The sequence below is a fragment of the Protomyctophum parallelum genome (assembly GCF_964188405.1).
Source record: "Protomyctophum parallelum genome assembly, chromosome: 5".
Lineage (NCBI taxonomy): Eukaryota > Metazoa > Chordata > Actinopteri > Myctophiformes > Myctophidae > Protomyctophum > Protomyctophum parallelum.
Window position 1 is genome coordinate 27,374,994 of NC_139702.1, and position 26,154 is coordinate 27,401,147.

At 42.3% G+C, this 26,154-nt stretch overlaps 1 protein-coding gene across 2 annotated transcripts; it reads right to left on the reverse strand.

Annotated features, from left to right (window-relative positions):
* Positions 1 to 1,743: 1,743 nt before the first annotated feature.
* LOC310859472 (E3 ubiquitin-protein ligase pellino homolog 1-like) lies at positions 1,744 to 25,370 on the reverse strand. 2 transcript variants are annotated; one of them, XM_083766028.1, is made up of 8 exons: positions 25,237 to 25,370; positions 11,359 to 11,551; positions 9,273 to 9,402; positions 8,972 to 9,073; positions 5,124 to 5,321; positions 4,486 to 4,674; positions 2,725 to 3,012; positions 1,744 to 2,178 (listed from the first exon to the last, which is right to left on the reverse strand). In XM_083766028.1, exons 2-8 carry the CDS (start codon positions 11,451 to 11,453, stop codon positions 1,891 to 1,893), a joined length of 1,290 nt encoding a protein of 429 aa, XP_083622154.1. In that variant the 5' UTR covers positions 11,454 to 11,551; positions 25,237 to 25,370; the 3' UTR covers positions 1,744 to 1,890. The 2 variants fall into 2 exon arrangements, with proteins under 2 accessions (XP_083622154.1, XP_083622155.1); XM_083766029.1 differs by lacking the exons at positions 11,359 to 11,551; positions 25,237 to 25,370 and adding an exon at positions 10,842 to 10,865.
* Between the last annotated feature and the right edge of the window lie 784 nt (positions 25,371 to 26,154).

Sequence of the window (26,154 nt, forward strand, 5' to 3'; positions counted from 1 at the left end):
CTACAAACATTATCACACAAACATAAATCCTATATTTTCAAGTCGAGAGGTCATGAAATACATTGTGAGACAAATGTCCATGTTAGCGTATATATTATTATCTATAACTGTCACAAAAATAGTGTTTAATTCAAACATGTAACAGAAGAACTGTCAAAGAAGGTCACTTGATTTTCTTTTGTTGAGAAAAAGTAGAACACATTCCTGTCTAACTCTTTTGAAAATATTTTAAGTTATGAAAACCGTAAAGCTCATAATAGCACTTTCCCACGATCTGCTTTACCCATTAGGGCACAACATACAAAAAACAAAACAAAGTCTGAGCTGTCTCCTTTTTCAGTGGTCTTCAAAATGGGGTCCTGGGACCCTAGTGGTCCTGAAATTATTGATAGTTATTATAAATAATTATTGCAAGGTAAATACCTCTTTGGTAGAGGTTTGGGTTGTGTAGTTACCTTGCTATGAGGTAACTCCAAAGGTGGGCAAGAATAAATAAATTGCTCCATTGATTAGAAATTGATGATTCAAAATGTGCTCCTCATTGACTTACATTGTATGGTAAAAAGAAAACGCTCTCAAGGGCACCTACGGACGGCTGCAATTCGAAACTGGCCCCCGTAAAATCTGAATCCCCCCACCCAATCCTTTTTACCCTCACTGTATATGTTTTTACCTCCTCTATGATGATTTCCTATTTTTTGGCTATCTAGTAGTGTATTCTAACGACCCTGCGAAAGACCCGGCCGTTAACTTGCTCCTCCAAACGTTACATTAGTGTCAGAAGTGGGATGAGGACCCCTGGAGCGTGCCCTTGCGCGAGGGATGAGAGGGACTCGAGGAGTGAAGCGAGAATGCACGGGGGAAAAGAGGGGGTAGTGTTACGACCCTGCGAAAGACCTGGCCGTAACCCGGTCGTAACCCCGGCCGGGGTTCGACTCCAGCTCAGGGTGCTAAACGTTACAGTATATTTGTACGTCTCTAAATGTTATGATGAATTGAACATGGTGGACCCTATTGTAAACAAGTGTAATGCTTTATGGTGTCGTCCACAGTTAACAGTCTTGTATTGAGTTGTACTTGGAATGTTCTGTAATTCTCCAAAACTGTTAATACATTCTTCAATCAATCAATCAATCAATCAATGAAACCACTCTCAAAGTCAGTATTTTATATTAAAAAGCGTACTAGGCTTTGTGATGTTTTATATTGTCTGAATCAGCATTGTTTGTTTTACAGGCTAAAAGAGTGACTTTGAGAGCTATAGGCCCACACCATGGCAAGGTAAACTACACAACTCCAATCTCTACCAAAGTGTGACTTGCCCTTTAAGAACTAAATGTGCCCTTTAGTTTACAGGTCTATAAAGAGACTGTACAAATGGAACCAATATAATGGACCTTTTACAGGTTCCATTATGGGGGGGGGGGTCTGTGGCAGTGGTTCTCAAAATGGTGACCTTGTAATCTTATATTGTAGATCTCCTATTTTTTTTAATCTCCTATTTATCTTGAACATTTTTGCAAATCTTTTTTATTTTTTATTTTTTTTTAGATATTTTTTTGCGGCTTACGCCTTTATTGATTTTTTAAGGGATAGAAAGTAGGCTGACAGGAAACGGGAGAGAGCAAATCTTTTTTAAGCACACATTCTCAACACAATCTTTGCTTCCGGGGGTTCCCTGGCACAAAACCTTTTCACATGGGGGTCTGTGGCCAAATACATACCAATTCCGGGTCCTTGACTTTAAAACGATTGAGAGAACCACTGCTTTACGGGTCCATTTGGTTCCATTCGTTAAGTTATGGGGTTTCCGTTACCTTTGAATGCATAATTATACCAACCTAGAGGTCCTTGAGATAAAAAAAAACAACGTAGTCCTAGTGGGCCTAGTTAGTCCAGAGGCCCTTGGAAAATAAGTCTCTTATAGCCGGCGTCTCCCGTCAGCTGCTGGACGCAGAAGGGACAGGCGGCGTGGAAGGTGTGTGTCCCATGAGGCAGCGGGATCTGACTCCAGAAGGAGGCAGTCTTTTCCGAGCACACGTGGCCACAGGGGACGAAGGCGTGGGTAGGGGGCGCGGCGTCCAGGTAGAAGCCCGCCTCGCAGCCCAGCCACAGGGGCACGTAGGGGCCCCGCGACCGGCACATGGGACACTCGCGCTCCTGGACCTCCGCTTCCACCTGTAGGGGGTGGGGGGGGGTAGTTGCCACCGTCGTGATTAATCGACGAGTAATAGTCGTTCAAATAATTGCGATTAAACATAATTATTGTCGCTGTTGGGCAGAAACCTCTTATTTCCAAATTCTAACTTTTTGGGCTGTATTTTACATATTCAATATTATACTGTGTAGAGTCACTATAGATTGAAGATCAATGTTTATGCAAAAACACATCATTTGCAATCAGGCTATAATACTGTCTCTGTCTCAGGTGGAAACCTCATACGTTTAGCTTATGTATGATTCATGATGACTATTCTGATGTAGTTGATGTATTACCATGTTTTTGTTCTTGCTTACTGTACAAGTCGTGTCTGCCAAATGCCTAAATTGTAAATTGTATGTTCAAAACGGTTCAGGATTCAAATTCAAACGCAGATTTACAAGCGGATTCTAGATCTGCCGCTTTTGCTACTTTTGTGGTAAGCAGGGCGTTAATTACGGAGTATGGAGTTCCCCCCCCCCCCCCCCGACAGCAAACGATAACATAACATGTGCGACGTTCACCTCGGCCTGACCGCCCCACGCGTGGTACCCGTGTACGTGTCCACAGCGGAGGTAGGCCCAGGGCTGCTTCTCGTCCAGCACCTCCTTATTGCGCCGCAGGCTGGGGAAGGCCAGCGTGTTGAAGCCCACGGGGCACTGGGGGCGCCCGGCGTTCAGCTCCTGGCGCAGGGCCTCCAGGTGCTTGATGGTGGGCGTGCACGCCAGGCCCTCGGCCGTGCGCCACAGGAGGGTGGCGCCGCACAGGTCGATCAGCGAGCCGTCCACCAGTTCCTGAGACTCGCTGTCCACCTGGACCGGAAACATTATGATCATGATATGTTGCAGTGTTGTTTTCGTCGACTAAAACTAAGACGAAAAATGTTCGTCGACTACCTTTTTTCACTGACTAAAATTAAATAGAAACTAAATAAAAACGAATCTATGATGACTAAAACTAAGACTAAATATACTGACAATTTCGTCAACAAATAAAAACTAGACTAAAATGTTAGTAAGGGACTAGTGGACAAGAGATCCAGTTTTATGCTGGGTTGCTGAAAATAACAGATATACAATCTCACAACGCGTCGCAGCGCGACGCGTTGTGAGATTTATCTGTTATTTTCAGCATGCAACCAAAGTGTAAAATATGTCATTACAACGACATCAAGGCCTGTCAAAACACATTTTAGTCGATTAAAATCGTATGACATTTAGTCGACTAAAACTAGACTAAACACTAGAACATTCCAGGCGACTAAAATGTGACTAAAACTAAGTGAAAACTATTCAAGAGACTATGACTAAAACTAAAATAGAAATTTGCTGCCAAAAACAACACTGATATGTTGATTGTTTTTTGTTGACAAGGAATGCTTTATACAGGTACAAGAACATAGAATTGTACATCTCTGTTTTTCCATGAATTGAATCGATTGGTTATAAAAATGTGGAACCAATGGAAAGCATTAAAAAGTGCTTCGGAGAAAACCTCTTAACTCCATTGGACCCTCAAACTGCCTGCTATAGCAAAAGCAGCTAACTCCACCACCTCTCCTCCTCTAGTGGTTTCTCCCCGACAGCAGAGTCATTTATGTTAATGATCAATGAATCGGTTGTGTTCCAGCGTTGATCAATATACTTGAGGTTTTAAAGAAAACATACTATGACATTAGTCATCATTTTAATATTGATGTTATATTATCAATACAATATTTATGTTATGGCAATTATTTGTCCCAATAAGTTTTTTTCTTTTTGTGTTTTGTTAGTAAATCAACGCCCTACTTGATCATACTACGACTACAGCGTCACACGAAAGCATACAAAGTAGCAGATTTACAAGCTCCAAACACGGGCACCGAAGCGACACATTTTGAACTCGTAGATCTGCTACTTTTGACGTTTTCGAATTTGAATCTTGAAAAGGCACAGTTTTCCGACACATTATGAGGTTTCCACCCCGAAAGAGATGACACACATACAACTAGTATACAATGTGTTTAACCCATTTTGGGCGGGGACCCCTTTTGGTGTTTAGCATTATGTTATGCTTTAGCTATTTAAAAATAGCAGATCTACAAGCTCATAGCACGCCACCGAGTGGCGCGCTACGAGCTTGTAGGTCTGCTATTTTTGAAAAAATCGAAGAACGACTGACATTTTTAGAATCTGATCTCAGGTCAGAATGGGTTCATCAGACCAGTGTGTGTCCAGTGGAAACCTCGTATGAATCTGATCTCAGGTCAGAATGGGTTAAATGCAGAGCCCCCCCAAACCCACCATCTTCCCCCGCTGCTGAGCGGAGCGGGTCTCCCGCAGGGTGAACACGCTGCCACAGACGGAGATCTCCCTCCACAGGCCGGGCTTGGAGTCCTGGGTGAAGCCGTGGCGGGGGTGCATCACCAGCACGCCGTTGGTGGTCAGTCCGTCCATCTGACCGTCCTGCATCCGCCACTTGGCTGCCTTCTCCTGCAGGGGGGGGGGGGGCAGTGGTAGAAGTAGTTTATTATTAACCCATTCTGACCTGAGATCAGATTCTAAAAATGTCTTCTACATCCTGACAGTTTTCTGAAAAAGCTATGTTTCTATGTCAGTCGTTCTTCGATTTTTCAAAAATAGCAGACCTACAAGCTCGTAGCGCGACACTCGGTGGCGCGCTATGAGCTTGTAGATCTGCTATTTTTCAATAGCTAAAGCATGACATAATGCTAACACCAATAGGGCCCAGAATGGGGTTAGGCCTGACGTCAAAATTAAAAAAATGTCTTTTTTCTGAAAAACCTTCTGTATCAGTGGTTCTCAATATTTCATGTCAAGGACAACAAAAATTATATGAAATATGCTGATCTCAGGTCAGAATGGGTTAAATGCCTGAATGGTATAAATTCCGTCATTCATCTCATAATAAATAACCTTACACCCAGGAAGATGTTCTTGGAGGAGTCGAAGCCGGCGGCGTAGATGTGCGCGGTGTAGGGCGGGCTCCGCTGGCAGAGGACGCGGCAGGCGAAGCGCGAGATGGTGCTCTGCACCGACAGGCTGTCGCCGCCGTGGCCGCCGCCGGGCATCGTGTCCGTCACCACAAAGTCAATGGGACTCTCCGTGGACCGCCCGATCTGTTACGCACACACACACACACAAACACACACGTTATACTCACAGCAGTGTTGTTTTCGTCGACTAAAACTAAGACGAAAAATGTTCGTTGACTACCTTTTTTCACTGACTAAAACTAAAAGAAAACTAAATAAAAACGAATCTATGATGACTAAAACTAAGACTAAATATACTGACAATTTTGTTGACAAATAAAAACTAGACTAAAATGTTAGGAAGGGACTAGTGGACAAGAGATCCAGTATAAGTCATTTTACACTTGGTTGCATGCTGAAAATAGCCGATCTACAAGCTCACAACGCGTCGCAGCGCAACGCGTTGTGAGCTTGTAGATCGGCTATTTTCAGCAAGTGTAAAAACAGTCCTTACGACGGCATCAATGCCCACCAAAATACATTTTAGTCGACTAAATCAACTGTAGATTTAGTCGACTAAAATCTCATGAGATTTAGTCGACTAAAACTAGACTAACACCAACACATTCCAGGTGACTAAAATGTGACTAAAACTAAGTGAAAACTATTCAAGAGACTATGACTAAAACTAAAATAGAAATTTGCTGCCAAAAACATCACTGTTATACTCACAGGTTGCTTTTTGAGTATGGGAGTTAGCAAAGTGTAGCAATGTGTGGCAAAAACCCACTAGCTTTTACAAATTTGATGACCTCATGTGATGAACGGCTATGCCCGTTTTTAGCCCAAGGAGTGTTTTTTCGTACAAAACAAATGCTTGCAATGGACTGAGAATCATGAAAATCCCCCTGGTTTGTCCTGTCACATGTTACTTAAAGCAGAATGAACTTTTGCCTACATATATATTTGCCACAAACTTAGCTACATTTCCCTAATCATTATTTGCTGTCGTTTTAACATACACTGTTTTAACCACGTTCACCGTAGTGGGTGAGCCAGGGATCAAACCGGCAGCCTTCCGTTTTCCAAATGGCCGCTCTACCTCCTGAGCCACTGCCTCCCCCTTAATGGTACAGTAAGTCACCATCACCGTCATTTGCAGAACCAGCATAATAGACTGTTGCAATAATAATGGTTCTACATGTGCATTATACTACGGTAATTACAAAACACAAATCCATGAGTCCATGAATACCATTCCCAACAATGAATGGGCCTTAACCCATTTAGGCCTGACCTCGAAATAAAAAAAACAATCTTCTAAATCCTCCAGTTTTCTGAAATAAATATTTTCACAATAAATAAATAAAATAGCAGACCTACAAGCTTGTAGCGAGCTTGTAGATCTGCTATTTTTCAATAGCTAAATTATAACATAATGTTTAAAACACTGAAAGCGCATACAGACTGAGACATGTTACATTTGCTTAAAACCTGTGGTGCTCAAAGTGGGGTCCCCTGGTAAATTATTGAAAGTTAGGAATCGTTAAATTATAAAGGAATCAAAATGGACCCATGAGTTATGGGGGTTCGTGGCCTAATCATAATGCATACCAAACCGAGGGTCGTTGAAATTAAAAAGGTTCGAGAACCACCACTTTAAACAGAACCAGATAGCAGTCTGAAAGTCATGGAGCTGCAGACAGACAGACACATTCATTCTTTTTTCTCAGCCAGCATCTTTCTAACTCCACTTACAATCCTAAACCCCAAATAGCTTTCCTCTAACTGGAGCATAATGAGTCTTTTCAGAACAAGCCAAGACGTAATTAAGCCAGTCGGTGACAACAATCTGTTTCCGTAAAGGGGACTGTTTAAGTCTCTGTCCCCTCAGTGTTGTGTTGATTGTGATTTATAGTACAAGGCCTCAATTATCAGAGTGTTTTCCAGACACATAATTACTAACATGATGTTTGTGCAACGGCAGTTTTACAGTTGATTGCTTCAGCACTTCCCGTATTGTGTTTTTTTTTTGCGTCATGTTGTTCAACCACAGGGCCGGTTAGGAAGTCCATACTTACAGCAAGACAGTGATTTTCAACTTGTGGGTTGACCCCCTTAGGAGAGGTCTCCAGATGATTTTGTATGGGGGGGGTCCCCAGACGATTCACTTAATGTGCAACATTGTGTTCTCACTCAACAGTAAACAAACGTGTATACTAGTGTACCAGTGCACATTTCTAAAGTGACAATTTAAGGACATTTTAAGACCTTTTTAATAGCTTAATTTTTTTTTATAAATTACTGTGAATGTCTGTGTCAAAACTGTACTATAAAAATGCTTCAAACATTGGCCAAAATATCAAATATCACCTAATAAAGAATATAGCCATCTACACATAGGCTTACTTATAGACTACTACTGTACTGTACTCACTACTACTGTACTACTATACTATTTTCATCTGTGGAAATGGGTCAAACTTTAATGCCTCAACTCCTACAATTCCGAGTGCTTGTGAGGATGGGGGGGGGGGTCCATCAGTTCAAATATGATTATTTCGGGGGTCATGGCCTATAAAGGTTGAGAAACACTGCAGTAAGATATCGTCACGTTGGGGCAGGCAAACCTTCTTTGTAAATGAATGCCCTACGTTTGTTGAGAGTGTCGAGCAAAGGTAGCAAGAATGGCCAATCTTAATTTAACTCAGAGAGCGAGTACTGTTTCGGAGTTACAGACCCAAGTGGGTTCATTTTGGCTCCATTTGTGTATGGAACTTTCAGACTTACAGACCAGTACAGCTGGAGACCCCTAGCTAGAACCCCCTCCAGGACCTCTAGGGGTCGCCAAACCCCACATTGAAAACCGATGACCTAGTAGAAGTCATTAAATGACACAGTCATTAAATGTAGCCAATTTATACCTCGCCACGACCACAGACCAGTGACCAGGGAGCAAACAGGGTAGTTACTAAAGCACTCAGCACGATCAGTGTTCTCTTCAATTATTGATTAGGTACCGGTACGTTTCAGAGAGACGTAGTCTATTCCTCCTCCACACAAACGACAAACCTGACATCCACAATTAATTTTCTTTTTTTTTTACTTGTCATTTTTTCGGGCTGACATGGTCATTACATTTAACTTGACGATTACATGTCATGCAAATAGCGATTTCATTGAGTTTTTGGCATTGAACATTGGAACATATAAATAAAAAATAAAATTACATTTCAGGGTTTTCTTTCTTAAAAATGTATAATGTACTAGGGGCCAATATTTTCGGCCATATTTTATAATTTCATGTGTTAAAATCAGTTTTGGCCGATTCTAAAAAAAAAATCTTCTAAATCCTAAGTTTTCTGAAAAACCTATGTTTTTATGTCAGTCGTTCTCAAACATTTTCATGTCCCCGCGCTCATAGAGTGCCGCGCTATGAGCTATTGTAGATCTGCTATTTTTCAATAGCTAAAGTATGACATAATGCTTAAAACACCAAAAGGGGTTCCTGCCCAGTTAAAAAGTAGAAGATATTTATTTAAAAAGCTATTTAAGACAGGGAGACCCCTCTTTAGTTACTGAACAAACACTCACAAATAACAATCAGAATCCAAACACCAGACCAAACAACCTTTAAAAGTTTTCAAATATTTTCAAAAATAGCAGATGTACAAACTTGCAGATCTGCGAACTTGTAGGTCTGCTATTTTTGAATAGCCAATCGATAAAAATGATTGTGATACTACTTTTCCTATACTTTTGATAACCACTGCATCATTATGTATCCAACAGACCTGAAACATGTCCGTGTTGATGTCATGAGTGTATTCCACCACAACCGTCTGGACTCGGGAGAGAGTATAGGAGATGCTGTGCTGGTCCTTGTTGCTTATAGCCTGTGGATCACAAAGACAACAATTACTGTTAGGAACCACATGCTATTTTTTTAACCACATTGCCAGTGGGGTCCTTGAGAGGCTCTGAACCCTCTTGTGTCTGCGACTCTGAGAGTGTGACATATGCATGGAACCAAATTTGGTTCCATTTTGTTACACTCTCAGATTTCAATGAACACTGATGAGGATTGTAGCCTACCTTAGCTGCCTGTGGACTACAGCCCATGTGTACGGTACTGGGTTTCACGCCGTTAGCCTTCGGTCTGCGGCACAAAGCGAAGCGGCTTTTCCGCCTGCCCTTGTCCCCGTTGGGCAGGGAGCCATTGTACCTGAGAGGAGAAGATGAAAACAGCGGTGGGAGAGCTTTGTGGTTAATAAAGCAACAAGCTGGTTCCGTTGGTACCAAAGACCAATGTTTTCACTGCAGTGGGAAATGTTAACATCCTGTGTTTCTTTAACCATTTTCAACTTTCTTTATTTTTCCTTTATTCGTACTTAGTTGATGTTTTTTTTTTCCTCTCTTCTGTTTGTTTATTGTCCCCCATCAAGTCTGTTTGATGTCTAAAGGAAGGGCGCAATAAGCCATTGGCTTCAGCCTAAACCTTTTTGGTCTCTACAAAACTTTGTAAAAAATGATGAACTTAATACAAGTAATGTTCATTCTATGACCAAAATAAAATAAACTAAACTGAACTGAACTGAACTGAACTGAACTATCCCTTTTGTGGGCATGTCATTATAGGGGAAATTGTTCAAAAGATTTCCAAGAGTAAGAAAACATCACACCCGTGTGAAGTGAGGGGCGCTTTTGTATCATCATGCATCATCATACAAACAACCTAAACCAATGAAATCATCACAAATGTCATTCCGGCCAATCACAATTTGCGTCTTCACTTTTCTGTCCTCACTTTTGGCTTCAATGTTAGTGTTTACACAGACACCAAAAGATGGACATAGGAGGGAATAGCTCCCTTCTTTTTGAAGGGAGTTAGTCCCTCCTCAAGAAATATAGGCTAAGCGGATATATATTTTGAGTTTTTCATTACATTCACCACATGCAGGGACGTCGCTGACCGTTCGGTTGCCCTACTCACATATTATTCGTTATTTTATTCATAGCAACAAAACGTACATAGTGCCGCTTTAAATGGTTAAGAAATAGGGACAGTGACTTGCTTGTCAGGCTCTGTCTACTGTACATTCAACCTTCTACCGTAACAGTATGTGACAATTAAAATCAGGCCACACTTCAAGCAAACCTTTGTTTTCACCAACCATATGGCTCTGCAAAATTAAAGATTACCATCACTGTAATTGTCAGTTGGCGGTATACATCCCAGACGCTTTTAATTCTAGTTCCCGACACAATTGAAAAGTATGAAAGAAACATTTGAAACCACAACAGCCCCACTATTTCCACTACATCTTTATGACGCTCCAGCAGCACACATGCATTCTCTTTTTCCAAGTGAACGGAGTTCACTCAGGAAGGCAGCTAGCATTCCTCCTACATGTGGTGGATGGCATTCGTGCATTTGACTGGATCTAGGTTGAATTATGCGGCGCTAAAACAAAACCCACTGGCTCGAAAGTGCAAGACGCACAGTGCTAAAACGCAGGCATTTGTTTAAGCTCATTCAACATTCATTTGCGAGAGAGAGAGAGAGAGAGAGAGTCAACCATGTGGGCAATGGAGAATAAAAGTTGAGTTAAAAACGTAGATTGGTGGGGCACGGTGGCACAGTCGGTAGTGCTGTCGCCTCACATCTATAAGGTCCTGGGTTCGATACCCGCTGGAGATGCTGTGAGCGCTGGGGGCGTGTTCTCTCCTCCGCGTCATCAGTGCCCATACCCGAGGCGGGGTTGGCGAAAGGGCCTTTCTGTGTGGACTGAGTTTGCATGTTCTCCCCGTGTCCCCTAGGGTAGGTATACATGCAGTAATCCCTGTCTCTAAACTACCTCCCCCTGGCTAGCCGGGGCGCCTGATGGAGGGGAAAGGAACTGGTCGGAATAACGTGTTCATTCCACTCGATACATCCGGCCGGGGAAACTCCTGTCAGGTGAAAAGAAGCACCTTGGACTCCTCATGCATAGAAGGAAGCAAGAGGTCAGTCTGCTGCCCCCCATGTTGACACTGCCCCATGTTGGCACTGCCAACATGGGGCAGTGACAACATGGGGGGCAATCATTGGCTTCCTTTAAACACATGTGTACAAGTGTTCTATATTTTGATGAAATTTGATGAAAGAATATGAATAAATGAACTAAACGTGTCATCATACCCCAGGACAATGAGCTCCCCATATTTGACTGGGCCTTTGGTGGAGGCCGGTGAGGAGGAGATGTTTTCCTGGTCAGCAGCAGGAGGAGAGAACATTGGTGATTCCTTCCTTCAGAGGGAGAACCAAACACTCCTCTGTCTCTGTCTTCTTCAAAGTCTAGTCATTGTTGTGGTTCCTCTACGCCCCACTTAACCTGCAGACATCACAAGAAACAAGAAACACGTGAGGTTTCATTCCACAATGAGGCATTCCTCCATTTAACCACTTAAAAAGCCTTATACTTATGTGACGAACAGCAAAAACAGCCACTCCACGAGCTCACGTCCAGACGTGTTGTGAGCGTGTAGAGCCGCTAAATGTTCATTTGTTTTCGCTTTTTTCGAATGTCCGTCTACAAAATACTATATGGATGGCAGGTTAAAAGTGTTAAAAGTGACACTTTTCTTTTAAGTGTCACTTTCATTAATGTCTGGGTTGAGGTAGAAACCAAACTGCAGATACAATTGCAGTTATTGTTATTACATTGTTACTTACATAATAGCAACAATTAAAACTAACCGCAATAAGCACTCTGTGATATCTTGTTATACATTTATTTTACAATCCCCAAAGAAGACCTTTCCAGTTTGAAAAGTTTGTAGTATACTAATTTAATAAATTATCCTGCACCGTGGCTATGAGTGTGCAGTGTGCACAGCCTTTTCTTCACTTTTATACAAATTATTCAGATTTTTTTTCTCAGTAGAACTGGGATCGAAACCTGCAACCACCCAGTCACAAACTTGAACTTCTCACCGTTCGCCTCTCGCCACCAAGACTGAGCAACTGTTCCACTGTTGTATGTACAAAAAGCACCATTAGATGAATAAATGATAGCAGGCTGAGGCAGTGTGGTTACTGAGCACCAACCAGGTCACTGTGCTCCATGTGCTGAATAGCAAGTGTTAGCCTAGTGTATCTATATACTTAGAGGACCCTATATCACAGCTTGGCCCCTTCGACGCTCGACAAATAGGCTCTATGGCATGGCATGTGCCATAGAGAACATTACAGGTCCATTTGGTTCCATTTGTACACTCTCAAGAGTTATGGATGGACGTTGAAGTTAAAATGTTTTAAAACCACTGTGCTACATGAAATGGAACAGAGCCTTCGTTAGTATCATTGGCAGCAACCTGTGAAGAAAGTGAAGAAGAGCCAGGGTCAGTTTCTTTCCAATGTGGCTGCTGCGCAGAGCCTATATTGCATTTCAGAGTACCTTATCTCCATCCTTTTGTGGGTTTTTGTCTCCGTAAATTAACATCAAAAGTAGCAGATCCACAAGCTCAAAACATGTCGCTTCGTGACGCATATTTATGAAAAAAACACAAAAAGTTAAGAAATGGAGATACAGTAAGTGGTTTCTGCCCGACAGCAATGATATAGGGCAAACACTCAAGTAGCTAAGTGCTCATCAAATGACAGGGCCTGTGAGAGACCAGAGAACACCAGCCTGCATGTGTGGGTCAAATGTCTCAGCACAGATCCACAGAACAATCCTATAATTATTGGCTCTGAGTGACACGGGCTTCTCACACAAAAAGTCTCTCCTGGCATAACATCAAAGGAGACTATACTATAAACACTCCTTTCAAAGAATGGTTTATTCTTACTTCTCCGACAGGTTTACACAGAGAACAGCAGGAGTAAGGTCTACGTCACACACAGGACCATTTATGTGATTTTGTATTGAATGACTGTGTAGGGGCTCCATGTGGAGCCTGACCGATGCTGGATTTTTTTGGGTTCTAATGCCGTTCCCGATTTTGGAGTCCTTAGAATACCACCAATATTTTGACCAAAAGTACTAAATGGTATTTTTGGGGCCTTTATTGATAGAGATAGTAGACTATGACAGGAAATGGGGAGAGAGAGATGTGAAGTGACACGCAGCAAAGGTCGCCCGGGATCGGATTCGAACCCGCAACATGCTGTCAGGCAGCATTAGCAGCCTAGGTGCCGGGCAGTACTAAATCAATTCTAATACATTTGAAATTAATTTGATTAAATATTATATATATTTGATTGAAAATATAAATATTTTGAACATAATACGTTGTTCAAAATAGAAAATAAAAATATAGCCAACCTGGGACGCCGATGCCTATAGTGGTTACGGCACATACCACACATTCAAATGTAGACTGACATTGAGTCACGGATTCAATTCTCAAGCCTGACGACCTTTGCTGTGCTGTGCCCTGTTGCTATCCTGTTTCCTGTCATTCTACACTGTACGATCTACTATTAGGATTCTAAATAAAGGTCAAAAAATATCTTTAAATGAACATACCTACAAGCTCACAAAGCATTGCAAAGACACATTGGTGATTTGACACATTGGTGATTTGTGAGTAGATTGATTGGCTATTTTTTAACTATTTGTCGCCTATAATATTATGACATAATGTAATGACCAAAATAGGGAAACATTGTTGACAGTCCGTCAGTCCGTCACCGTCAATATGTAAACACGAAAGAAGCGGTGAAAAGGTATGCACTGGGTGAGCACCTCCATACACGTGAATAGACAATCCACACAGACTGCCCTAGGCACAATCATAGCTGCGGTGTCACATTAACCCATTTTGGACTGAGGTCAACATTTTGGGAACATTTTTCCGAAAAACCCATGTTTCTAGTGGTGCTCAACCTTTTTCATGTCAAGGACCCCCAGAATTATCTCTATTGGGCCACGGACCCCCATCTCAAAATATGTAGTTCCAGGGACCCCCCAAGAAGCAAATATTTTAGTTAAAAATGTTCGCTCTGAAATGTATATTCAATGATTTGCGCCACATTTTAACGATTTATCAAAAATATTTTTCAATAGCTAAATTATAACATAATGTTTAAAACACCAAAAGGGGTTCCCGCCCCAAAACGGATTAAGTGACAGACAGACTGTAAAAAATAAGGGCGCTGTTTTTCCTGGGTTCTCATTATCTCATATTGAGTGCAGCTTGATACCGGCCTTAAGTGCACCGCTCCAATGATTCGTCTATAGGAGGGGATTTCCGGGTTACCTCTCTAGATATTATATAATATAACTCTATGGTTCCATGTCTATGGAGTGCAGGACTATATGGACACACTGTCTGCTGCAGGGACTGTGACCTTTCGACCCCTGACCATCATCACTCTTTAATTGTTTTCCGTGACATCATGTGACAAAGACCCCCACCGCATGCAGTCACGCTGGATGTAAAGCCATGTTTCTGTGAGTGTATGACATGCATCTTAGCCTGTGCGTGGGTTAAAGACATGTGATGAATAGAATCCCTCCCACCCACCCCCACACACAAGTCACACGTTTACTGTTTATTTCACTGGCCATGAATAAAGCCAGTTAACTAGAGGGGGACAGAGGATCATTCACTCGCTGTAACTGGATAATAGGGGAGCTTTGCACTGCAGCTCCCCTCCCCTAGACCCACCCCCTCCACCACCAAGACAAGGAGGATGACTTTTAAAGTGACTTCACTCCTCCGTAACAAGGATACTTCTGTGTGCCGTGCGCCCCCCCCCTTTTCCTCTCATCACAGAAGACGTTAACAGGCCCACAAGTGTTGACCGCAGGGCAGAATCATGGCGACCACACGACGGGACGGAGGGCGCAGGGCGGCCAATTCAGCGGCGAGAGCCAATCGCAGAGGAGCAACATGTGAGCTGGCCTCTGTGTTGAAAAGAGACGCTGTATATATGCTCAGCACCTAGTGATAATGAACGTGGAGCTAACAGGCCTCGAGGCCTACTTAAACATTGAATTGACATGCTGTAGGTTCACCAAATCAGCAGGGTTTATCCTGCAATCTGTGCACAATGTTTTTTTTCTTTTTTGCCTTTATTGATAGTATCAAGTGAAGATAGACAGGAAAGAGGGAGAGAGGGAGAAGGGGAGAGACATGCAGCAAAGGTCGCCATGAACGGGACTCAAACACACGACGCGCTGTCAGGCCCAAAGCCTATATGTGGCATGTGCCTGGACCACTTGGCCAGCGGGCGCCACCGTGTACAATGTTGACAATGTTTCAAAAATAGCAGACCTACAAGCTCGTAGCGCGCCACTCGGTGGCGCGCTATGAGCTGGTAGATCTGCTATTTTTCAATAGCTAAAGCATAACATAATGCTAACACCAGACAGAACAGACCAACAGGTGGAGCTATCCTTCGGGGTGAAAATACTGAACTGTATATACAGACACCAACCAAAGCATATTTCTTCCCCAGTTGAAAAGGCAAGGTGCTCTCATCCAAACAAACACACTCAGAGTTGAAAATATGTGAATCCTTTTGAAGACCAGGATAAAAACGGCAGACGTGAAAGTTCCTATCTCACAAATCTTTGGTACCCCGTCTGTAGTAACTCTGAGGACCCCGGTAGATAACCAAAGTCACCAGGCATAAATCCTGTAGCCCCTTAAGTGGACTTAAAAGCATTAGCCTATTCTGTTCAAAAGCCTCCATTGGAATTTACAAAGCTAATCAGATATATTATCCTATATTGCTCCTACTGTATATAATTCAAAATGGCTTAATAGCCTTACAGAAGAATATCGGGGTATCCATGAGTATATGACAGCAGTAGGCCTACAGTACTTAGGATTTTCCAAACAGCTTTTAAGTTAATAACTTTAATCAACATAGGCCATACTGGAATCGAACAAAATACTGCAGAAGTGAAGTATGACTATGAATGATGTAAACCAAGCCATGGTTGTTTAAATGGGAAAACTTTAAAATCCCAAAAGGCAGGACCTGTACAACGGACCACAAGTCAAATATTTGTGTTACATTCATCCAATGAGAGGGTTGTTTAGCTGTAAAGAGTCAGCTTCACACATCACAAGAAGCCTCTAAAATAAGATTAGCGTCAAAGACTGCTGCTAACACAGCCCCTCAATACTAGCTATTCATAAGTTAACACAGGCTGCCCCTTCTATGCTAATAGCCTTATGCCCGGCTATGGGGGCCAAACTGAATTTGCTGGCAAATTAGTTAGAATGACGCAAAACTTGCTGCTTAAAGTAAAATTACAGTTGGGTTTTTGTTTACAATGTGAGCTGCTGCTATCAGTGAGCACCGGACAGTTCACTGGACAGTGGTTCTCAAAATGGGGTCCAGGGACCCCTAGGGGTCCTTGGGGGGGTTCCAGTGGGAGCCCTGCAAAGGTAGTTAGTCCATTTATATGGACTCCCTGTGAGCTTGTACATCTGCTACTTTTGAAAAATCCTGAAAGTGTTTGAAATATGTTGAATAATTTAGAATTTATTTTACACAAATCTTCTCTTCTGGGGGTCCCTGGCACAAAACATTTTGAAATGTTGGCCAAATGATATATATATCAATTTGGGTGGTGCCTTGACAGGAAAAGAGTTTGAGAACATACTGTACATACATTTCAACAAACAGTATAGTAGGCTGTGGCGGGTGAACACATTTTGTGACATTCGTGGGTGATGATACACTAATCACGAGCTCAAAGTCAAAGTCAAAGTCGTACGATTTGTCACACGTTACCGCAGTGAAATTTGTTCTCCGCATTTGACCCATCTCTTGGAGCAGTGAGCCGCAGCCAAGGAGTGGTGAGCTGCAGCCGTGCCACACTCGGGGAATCATTTGATTAGTAGATTTGACCCCCCAATCCAACCCTTTGATGCTGAGTGCCAAGCAGGGAGGCATTGGGTCCCATTTTTACAGTCTTTGGTATGACCTGGCCCGGGGATCGAACCCCGACCTCCCAGTTTCAGGGCGCACACTCTAACCACAAGGCCACTGAGCTCTGAACACACCCACCACGCATTCTGAGCAAGTTCATTCTTTCAACGCTTATCAGCAGCATCCCTGGTTCTGGACAGATGAAGAAGAATGCTATACAATATTTAAAACTTGTGAATTATTCACTAAACAATCACCTTGGGAGGAAGCTTCTGCACTGTTTTCATTTAGTCATTCAGACTTTCCTTTCATTCAATCAGCAGTTTTTCCTGGAAAAATAAAGACCTCCCGAGCTGTGAGGTTTAAAACACGTGGTATCAGCGCCACGGTATGATCAAGTTATTTAACCCATTTAGGACTGAGGGCTGAGGCCGATTCCAAAAACACCTTCTAAATACTCATCTAAAGTTTCTGAAAACCTTCAAATATTTATACAAAATGTATGTTGCGTATATACTGTATACTAGCAACAACTAGCGCAAAAGGGGTTCCCGTCCTGAAAGGTATAGTTACAAAAAAGGTTTAACCAATTAAGACCTGAGCCCGATTCTACTAAACACTAATGCAATCCAAATCAGTAGTTCTCAAACCTTTTATTTTTATTTTTATTAAACAAAATGTGTATATAGGCTACTAACAAAAATCTAAAATGACACAGATGCTTTCTCGGCTTTGATTGGTTAACCGTACAGCTGAACTGAACTGCTATATTGTTATAGTCAGAGCTCCAGTGGAGATTTTCCTCACAGTGGAACCAGCCATGTTGCGGTCACAGGCAGTGTTGCCAGACTTTGTGAGATAAATAAGCAACCAGGTCTCTGAAAATAATCCCAAAATTAGCTACTATAGGCCAAATGAGCACTTGAAACATCGGCCATTTGAAAATAGCAGATCTATAAGTTCACAACGCATCGCATGGGGCTTGTAGATTGCCTACATTGCATAACAAATCTTGAAAAAAGCAAAACATTTTGAACAAATCTGGTGCCAGAATCTTGAAAAAATCAAAACATTTTGAACAAATCTGGTACTGGTACGGGTGTCGCTGGCAGTGGCACAAAATATTTATACAGTAGATAGGGGGGGACACGGTGGCACAGTTGGTAGTGCTGTCGCCTCACAGCTAGAAGGTCCTGGGTTCGTATTCCCGCTCGGGGCGCTGTGGGTGCTGGCGGCGTGTTTCCTCCTCCGCGTCATCAGTGCCCATACCCGAAGGCGGGGTTGGCGAAAGGGCCTTTCTGTGTGGAGTTTGCATGTTCTCCCCGTGTCCCCTAGGGTAGGTACCCTCACAAAAACATGCAGTAATCCTGGTCTCTAAACTGCTTCCCCCTGGCCAGCCGGGACGCCTGATGGAGGGGAAAGGAACTGGTTGGAATAACATGTTCATTCCACTCGATACATCCGGCCGGGGAAACTCCTGTCAGGTGAAAAGGTAAAGGAGCAACTTGGACAGTCAAGCATGAAGGAAGCATGAGTTAAGTCCGTTGCTCTCCCTAGGTTGGCGGAGGGTGTGTAGAGCCCAGGATCACATCACAGGATGATTGACACAGGGGTGAAAAATGGGTTACAAAATCGTGGGACAAAAAATATAAATTAAAATAATATATATATACAGTAGATAGGGGTCCACGTACCAATACATTAATTTGGGGGTCAGTCCTTGACCCAAATAAGCAACTACAGTTACATTGTACAAATATCCCCCAAAATATGCAACCCACCAACTACCTATAATTTACAAGCAAAGACACTTTTGTTATGTACTGTTCTGTCTTTTCTATTTTTATACCTGTACAGCACTTTGGTCGACCATTGGGGTCGTTGTGATATGTGCTATATAAATAGAGTTTGAGTTGAGTTGAGTTGAAAAAGGCTGCTTATAATAAGCAGACTTGGCACCACTTGGTCACGGTCAATCCAGCTCAACAAAGTCAAGCGAGGTTATGTTATGGTTATGTGTTTTCGCAGTATAGCCCTGAACAGGAAATAATAACACAGCCTCCCTGACCCGAGTTCACCCTGACGCCAGACAGAGGTCGGTCTATATGAGAGTCAGTCACTTCACTTCTGTGGACCTGTCAGAGAAAGAGAGGCGGATCCAGACACCTTTAAAGCTGTACTCCTGTAACTTTCAAGTCCTACCCTGGATTCAAACCTGGCTCTCCTCTATCTGCAAGTGCTGAAATGTTTACCACTGAGCTAGTAGAGCTCAGAGCTCAGTGACAATCAGATGTGAGATGTGACAGACGATGGAAACAAGTGGAAATTTTATTCCACCACAATAGCTACATTTCTCTCCAGTAGAACATTCCCAGAAATATACAGTATATACTATTTCAACCGATGGTCCGTTGACTATTGCAGGGCTGGCCAATGTGGCCATGCATTCAGAAACATAAAATAATAATAATATAATATTATTATTATATTATATATACTGTATATGAAATCAACATTGGGTATCAGCGTCAGTTTAAGTGCTTTATTGTATAAAACACCAACCAAGTATAGCCTAACAGCTTGAACAAATACCTACAGTATCAGCCAGATGTAAGCCTATTTGACAAACATAATTGCCTTGATGCTTGTAACAATAGCGAGCGTCAGTGTCAGCTTGATATCGGCGACACACACACCTGCCCTCTAAGTCTGTCTCATGCATTTCTCTCCAAAAGCCGTTGAATATGATGGAATATGAAAGGATTACTGTGATTATGTTAAGATGGCTGGTGGTCACCCTAAACGTAACCCACGTAATGGTGCATGAACCCACTATTGTCAGGTGGGTCTATGATAGACCCACCCAACACAATAGAGCGTCCCAGTCCCGCCCCCTCGAGAGACCCGGAAAAGAAATCCCCGTTAATTTTCCTCATAGACTTTTCGGAAAGTATTTATTTAAAGACGTTTACGCCGCAGACAAAGCCAACTTGTCGTGACAAATCATGACAATAAACACAATATTTTGGCCCGAACAAAGAAAGAAAGAAACAAAGAAAAAAACGGCAGGTTACAACACTTTTTTTGTTGTTTTTCTTCTTTGTAATTATTTGTTTGGTCCAAAATATTGTGTTTGTTGTCATGATTTGTCACGACAAGAGTTGGCTTCGTACGACGCTTAAAAGGTTGAAATGTCGTTTTGAAATGTCTATGGGAAAAATGCATTGGGAACTATTTCCTGGGCCTGGCGTCGTCATGAAAGGTGGCGGGACTGCAACGCTCTATAGTGTGGTCTCCACTCCAGGTTGCTCTTAGTCAGGATGGTGGTCCCTGGGCCAATTATTTTTGAAAACCCCTGCACTAGAAGATCTATTATACTGCCCTGGAGGTCAAATAAGTACTGTAGCCTATATAGCAGGGCTATTCAACTGGCGGCCCGCGGGCCAAATGCGGCCCGCGGAGCGCTCCCTAGTGGCCCTTGGAATAATAATTCAAAAAAAAAAAAAAAAAAAAGAGAGAAAGTTACAGGTATGATGTGCGCGATATATAAAGTGCTAGATTATCATAATGACAGTAATCAGCCATAGTTGTTTCTAGGGGTGGGGGGCGAGGGGGGAAGCCCCACCCCATGGGGCCCGCGACCCGCAATTGTATTTGCGCGCGCATGAGACTGGACCATGGTCTTATTCAAAACGTATTTATACTACTTATTATTTGTGGACCTTCAGCATTTCTAGTTGAGGACCCCTGGCCTACATAGATCTTTGTGTTTGAACACAAAATACATTTGTAGAATCCAAAAAAATCCGCGCTTCGCGCGCACACTTGCGGCCCTCCACACACAATCATTCTACAGTTGTGGCCCCCGACCTAATCTAGTTGAATACCCCTGCTATATAGGGTTGAAATGTGGTTAACAGACTTGCTTTGAATAACCTTTTTTTAACAGAATGTTGTTGGTGTGGTGTGTGGCCCCTCCCACAGGAAGAGCTTTAAGTGGACAGATTGACTGACTGCCTCCACTTGGCTGCTTTTGGCTGACAGATGTTGCTGACTCATCAAGGCCGTCCGTCTTCGTCACAAAAACGGTTCAGGGCAAAGCAGTTTGGGTTTCATCCACTCGACTTACAGTTACAGTGTTCCGTTCCATGCACTCATATGGCTCTCATGTTTGTACATCAACGGAGCCCTTTAAGACAGATCACAACTGTCCTTTTATAGTCTTCATGAAGCAGCAATGAAATATTAATCATATACTCCCCAAAAAGCTCCCTTATTGGCCAAATAACATTGCTGAATAGAAATTGCTGTTGTAACTTGTTTGTATTACTCTGCTCTGACATTTTGTATATTTCAAAAAGTCGAATTCAAAATGTGCTAAGATTCTAGTGGGTAGCGCATAACAGGCTTTGTGGGGGATTCTTCAATGTCATTCAATGTTGCTGAGAGATGGAACATCCACTCAAAAAGTGTTAACATTTTGGAGTTTAGTTAATAAAAAATATAGAAAGAAAATCATAAACCTAAGATGACTAATTTTCTCATTTTGGACTATCATGATTCTTTTGGTGTGGTGCTGCCTGGCACAATTTGACTGAATGCTGCATGTACTTGTCAGCAGGTCCAGATTCACAATGGACTTAGTGAAGCTTAAGCTCCAGGGCCCTGTGCCTGAGACTATTTAAAATGGGTACAGCTGTCACCGATTTCCATGTAACGCAACACAGTACCCTCAGCTAGTGTTTTTGGTCATCCAACAGTTTCTTAAGTTAACCACTTGGTGGGAAGAGACACAAAAATAGCAGATAAAAGCGTCAGGGAGCAGACTTATTAACTCTGTGGTTGCAGCGGCGATAGTGCTGACGCACAGTCACACGCATTCATTCACTGGGCACGCAAATGCAAAAAGTGTCGTTCTTGATTGTGTTACAAGCACGTGAATCACATGGGGGCCAGGGCCCTCGGAAGGGTTGATTCGGCACTGCTTGTCAGTAGAAAATAGATTTATTGTTTTTTTCCCCAGACCTCCAAAATTAAATAGCTAATTAAGCTAAAATAATTCAAGACGATATCTAGTCTCCTAAATCACAATATCGATATATATATATATATATATATATATATATATATATATATGCCCATTACATCACTGTTACAGACCGTGTCAGTATAAATGGCTTATTACTGTACTGTATTGTATGTTACTGATACTTCTCTGCTCCAGTAACACTTTTTGTCTGGTCTAATTACTTCACTTTAAAGGAGTACTCTATGACTCGCAGACCAAAGACTTGAATGTTGGTTGCCATTCAGACTAGTAAAACTTTGAATCAGTAACAATGAATGCTTGTTGTATCACAGATTGTTTCATGATTATTCTATCATACTGTATAATGATGTCAAAACGTGCCTCTGGCAATGGCAAGGAAGTGATATTTACGATGAGTAATGCCTATACATACAGTAAGAAAGCTGAAACGTAGGCTGGGCATAATGGACTGCTGTTATGGGCCGACCAAACCGGACAGTTAAGTTTAGGTGACTTAATGCATTAGACTCTGATCATCTCCAGTCTAATACCTAATCTTAACCTAGCCTGGTAAACCATCTAACCACCTAACCTAACCAAGGTTAGGTTAGGTACTGTATGAGGTTGAAAACGGTTAACTGTGTAGGTATTAGAGATGTTTAGGTATGAAGCTAATACATTGAAGTACTAGGTATTAGGATAGACCTCATTAGGCTTGGCATGGGTCAGGTTTGGTTCAGATCAGGTTAAGGTTGTGTGGGGCCGGGAAAATAGGCCAATAGGATGCTGTCATGGGCAGCATCCTATGGACCCTACGTACGTGTACAGGTCCATTTGGTTCCATTAACTGTATACACCAAGGTCTCCCAAGTCCCAACCGGCTCATGGCTGATCCCTCAAAATTATTTGGGGACCCCCCCAGTTTTGGAACCACTGGTATACACTGCAGAGTTGAAATAACACTGAGGATTTTTGAGTTATCTCAAGATCTCCGCTTACAAAAGAGTATCCTTTTTCAGGATACAATGACCACAATATTGACTACTGAAGCAGCTGTGATTTTCAGATGTCCCGTTTTTTCCAATATAAACACACAGGATTTTTCCTGCTTTGGAACTTTATCAGGCCCCATTTTCAAGCGTGGCTTTTCAACTCAAAGGATGCTAAGTTTGTGTGCCTCTGTTAAAGCTGAAACTCTGTAATACAATACTCGCCCATGGCACTGCACTGCACTCTGAAAGCGTCAGTTTTCAGCCCTGTTGGAACCTTGGTGACCCTGCAATTGTTTTGAGTCTCCAATCAAGCCTTGAAATGCACACCACCCATCCTTAGGGGCTTTTCCCTCTAAACAAATGCAGACTCGCTTGCACTACATCAGTGGAAGATAAACAGTGCTGGTTTTTGATGAGTGTGAATGTGATTAACGGCCGGGAGAGAGCTATTTCAAGAATGGAAATTTTTGGCGGAGAAATATGATGCCGTTATATTTATATACACATCTCCCTGTCTGATTGATGTGAATGGTGTTACTGTATAACTAGTAAATGTGTTATGGCCACCCTGTGTGATGTTGTCTAGTATGAGGAAGAGCTTTGAGCTCGAAACGTCACAGCTTTGTTTTGTGGTGCGATAAAGTATCTGTGGCATTGGAGCCCTCAGTGCGAGCGTTTATTTATTTGTCCTTGCTTACTGTCACTCAGCAGCACCTGCCCAAGTTATGGTTGTGGATGTGCATGTCGTTTAGCTTTTTTCATGCTGTCTACTGAACATGTAAGACAGTTCAGTGAGTGAGAAAGAAATGTTGCAAATTAAGCATAATCAACTGGGGAAACCCACAGTTTGAGAACCACTGATGCACACACACCAAGGACAATAAATAGATGCCCAGCTGAGCCACAAGCTCAGATGTCAGTCCAAGCCAATGGTCTGTGTAGTGTATAGTTGTGATGTCAAAGAAGGTTTAAGGTTATTAAAAGATCACACACACACACACACACACACACACACACACACACACACACACACACACACACACACACACACACACAAAAGCAGCTCACAAATAAATAATTACAGTCGGCAGGAGGGCTCTGAATGACCTGCTGGACTTAGTCAAAATGGGCCAAATTTGAGAGAGGGGAACAAAGGAGACTAGACTCGGAGGCCAGATGCTCAAGTGAGATGATGCATGCAAATCAGTTGATGTGGACGGAACAATAGCCAGCCCCCCCCCCCCAGCCCAGCCCAGCCCAGCTGGGGCTTGCCTTACCCCCATCAAGACAGACTGGCCCGCCGTGGCCCGGCCCGGCATCAGTGATGATCAGTGGTGGAAGAAAGTACCCCGATATTTAACAAGTAAAAGTATAGCGAATAGCAAAGTTATAAAAAGGCCTGTGTTCAAAATGTCACTTGAGTGAAAGTACAAAAGTATTTCGCATGGAAATAGGCTTACTTGAAGTATTAAAAGTAAAAGTACTAAAATGTTTGGAAATAGCAGATTTACATGCTCGACTCGCGACTGTGAGCTTGTATATTGGCTATTTTCAAATGTTTTATAATAATAATAATAATTAGTAACCAAAGTTTTTAAATGATTGTAGTAAAAAGTACAATATTTTTCAGTGGAGTAGAAGATAAAGTACTCAGTAAAGTAAAAAATACCTCAAAATTGTACTTATAAGTACTTCTACTTAGTTACTTACTGTAACTGTGTGTATTGTACACCATTGGCCCAACCGGCATGTCACACGACAAGAGAAGAGACTAATCTATTGTGTGGCAGTGAGCTATGGCACTATAGCGACAATGTTAAATTCGTAGCTATTTCAGACGAAAAATAACAGAAATAAATTTGCTTGCTTGCAGTGAACCTAAAGTCTACATGATACATGAATTATTTACTTGCATAAAATAACTAGTGAAATGAATACAAGCTCACTCAGGACAGATAGCATCCTTAATTATATATATCGGATAACGAGTTAAAGAGAAGTTGACACTTGACAGAGACGGCTACGTATACGTTGCCATTCATTCACTAGCCCACGTTGTAACACATGGTAGATTATTATAATGATGACAATGGGCTAGGCTAAATACACGTAAAGAAAACAATTAACTTGAATGCCAAAAGGAAGAATTTATCGCTTTACCTATTTGTGTGAACGCATCGTATTGACGTCCCCCAGTAGGATATCCACAACGGTGAGGTGGAAGAAACTATAGCAGCTTCTCAAAACTAGTAAGTTTTAACTGTTTTATTATAACGCTCATCCGTTCGGGCAAGTCTACTAAACGGACTGTCATATGTGCCGCTCTGCGCTCTCTCTCTCTCTCTCTCTCTCTCTCTCTCTTGCTCTCTCTCTCTCTCTCTCTCTCTCTCTCTCTCTTTCTCAGCACACACGTGACAGCGAAATTTGACACTTCTGGAATAGCATGGTGAACCACTAGGGGGAGCTGGACAACATTTTCTCCCCTCAGGCAGAAAAATAAATCTGGGGGGCGGTTTACGGTTCCCGCGGTGGTTTACGAGGCTAGATTCTGGTCGTTGTAGTCACAAAGTTGGCAAGCAGAAGCCAATAAATGGTATGTATGTACGTCCCCATATCATACTTGGTATTGGTAGGTCACTTCATGCATACTGGGCCGGGGGTCAACTGTAAAATGTAGTCCTATAGGCTATTAAAATGAGAACAGAACACCAATCAGTATTTTGATAATTAAAAGGACCACTTTACCACTTAGGCTATATCTTTATATATAATTGGTCCTCACAAATAATCATGATAAAAACTTAGGTCAGTATTTATAAGGCTTTTTAGAATCGGCCTCAGACCTAATTGGGTTCACTAAAATACAACAAGGATACTGGATATTATAGCCAATGTTGAATATTAATAATAGCAATTTAAAATATAGGAGAGTCGCGATTAAACAAGTTAACTTAGACAGCCCTAAAAAATATACGAAGGTATGGTCCTTTATGGCAGTGGTTCTCAAAGTGAGGTCCAGGGACCTGGGACCCCCAGAGGTAACACCATAATGGGGGTCTCTGTGGGTCCCGCTTGACA

What these genes read in the sequence shown, in the direction of transcription:
- LOC310859472 (XM_083766028.1), bottom strand. Translation starts at nt 11,453, where the DNA reads ATGTTCTCTCCTCCTGCTGCTGACCAGGAAAACATCTCCTCCTCACCG. An exon ending in GTAGTCCACAGGCAGCTAAG is followed by an intron (nt 9,074 to 9,272) that starts GTAGGCTACAAT and finishes TGTGATCCACAG; the next exon opens with GCTATAAGCAACAAGGACCA. An exon ending in CCAAGAACATCTTCCTGGGT is followed by an intron (nt 4,675 to 5,123) that starts GTAAGGTTATTT and finishes CCCCCCCTGCAG; the next exon opens with GAGAAGGCAGCCAAGTGGCG.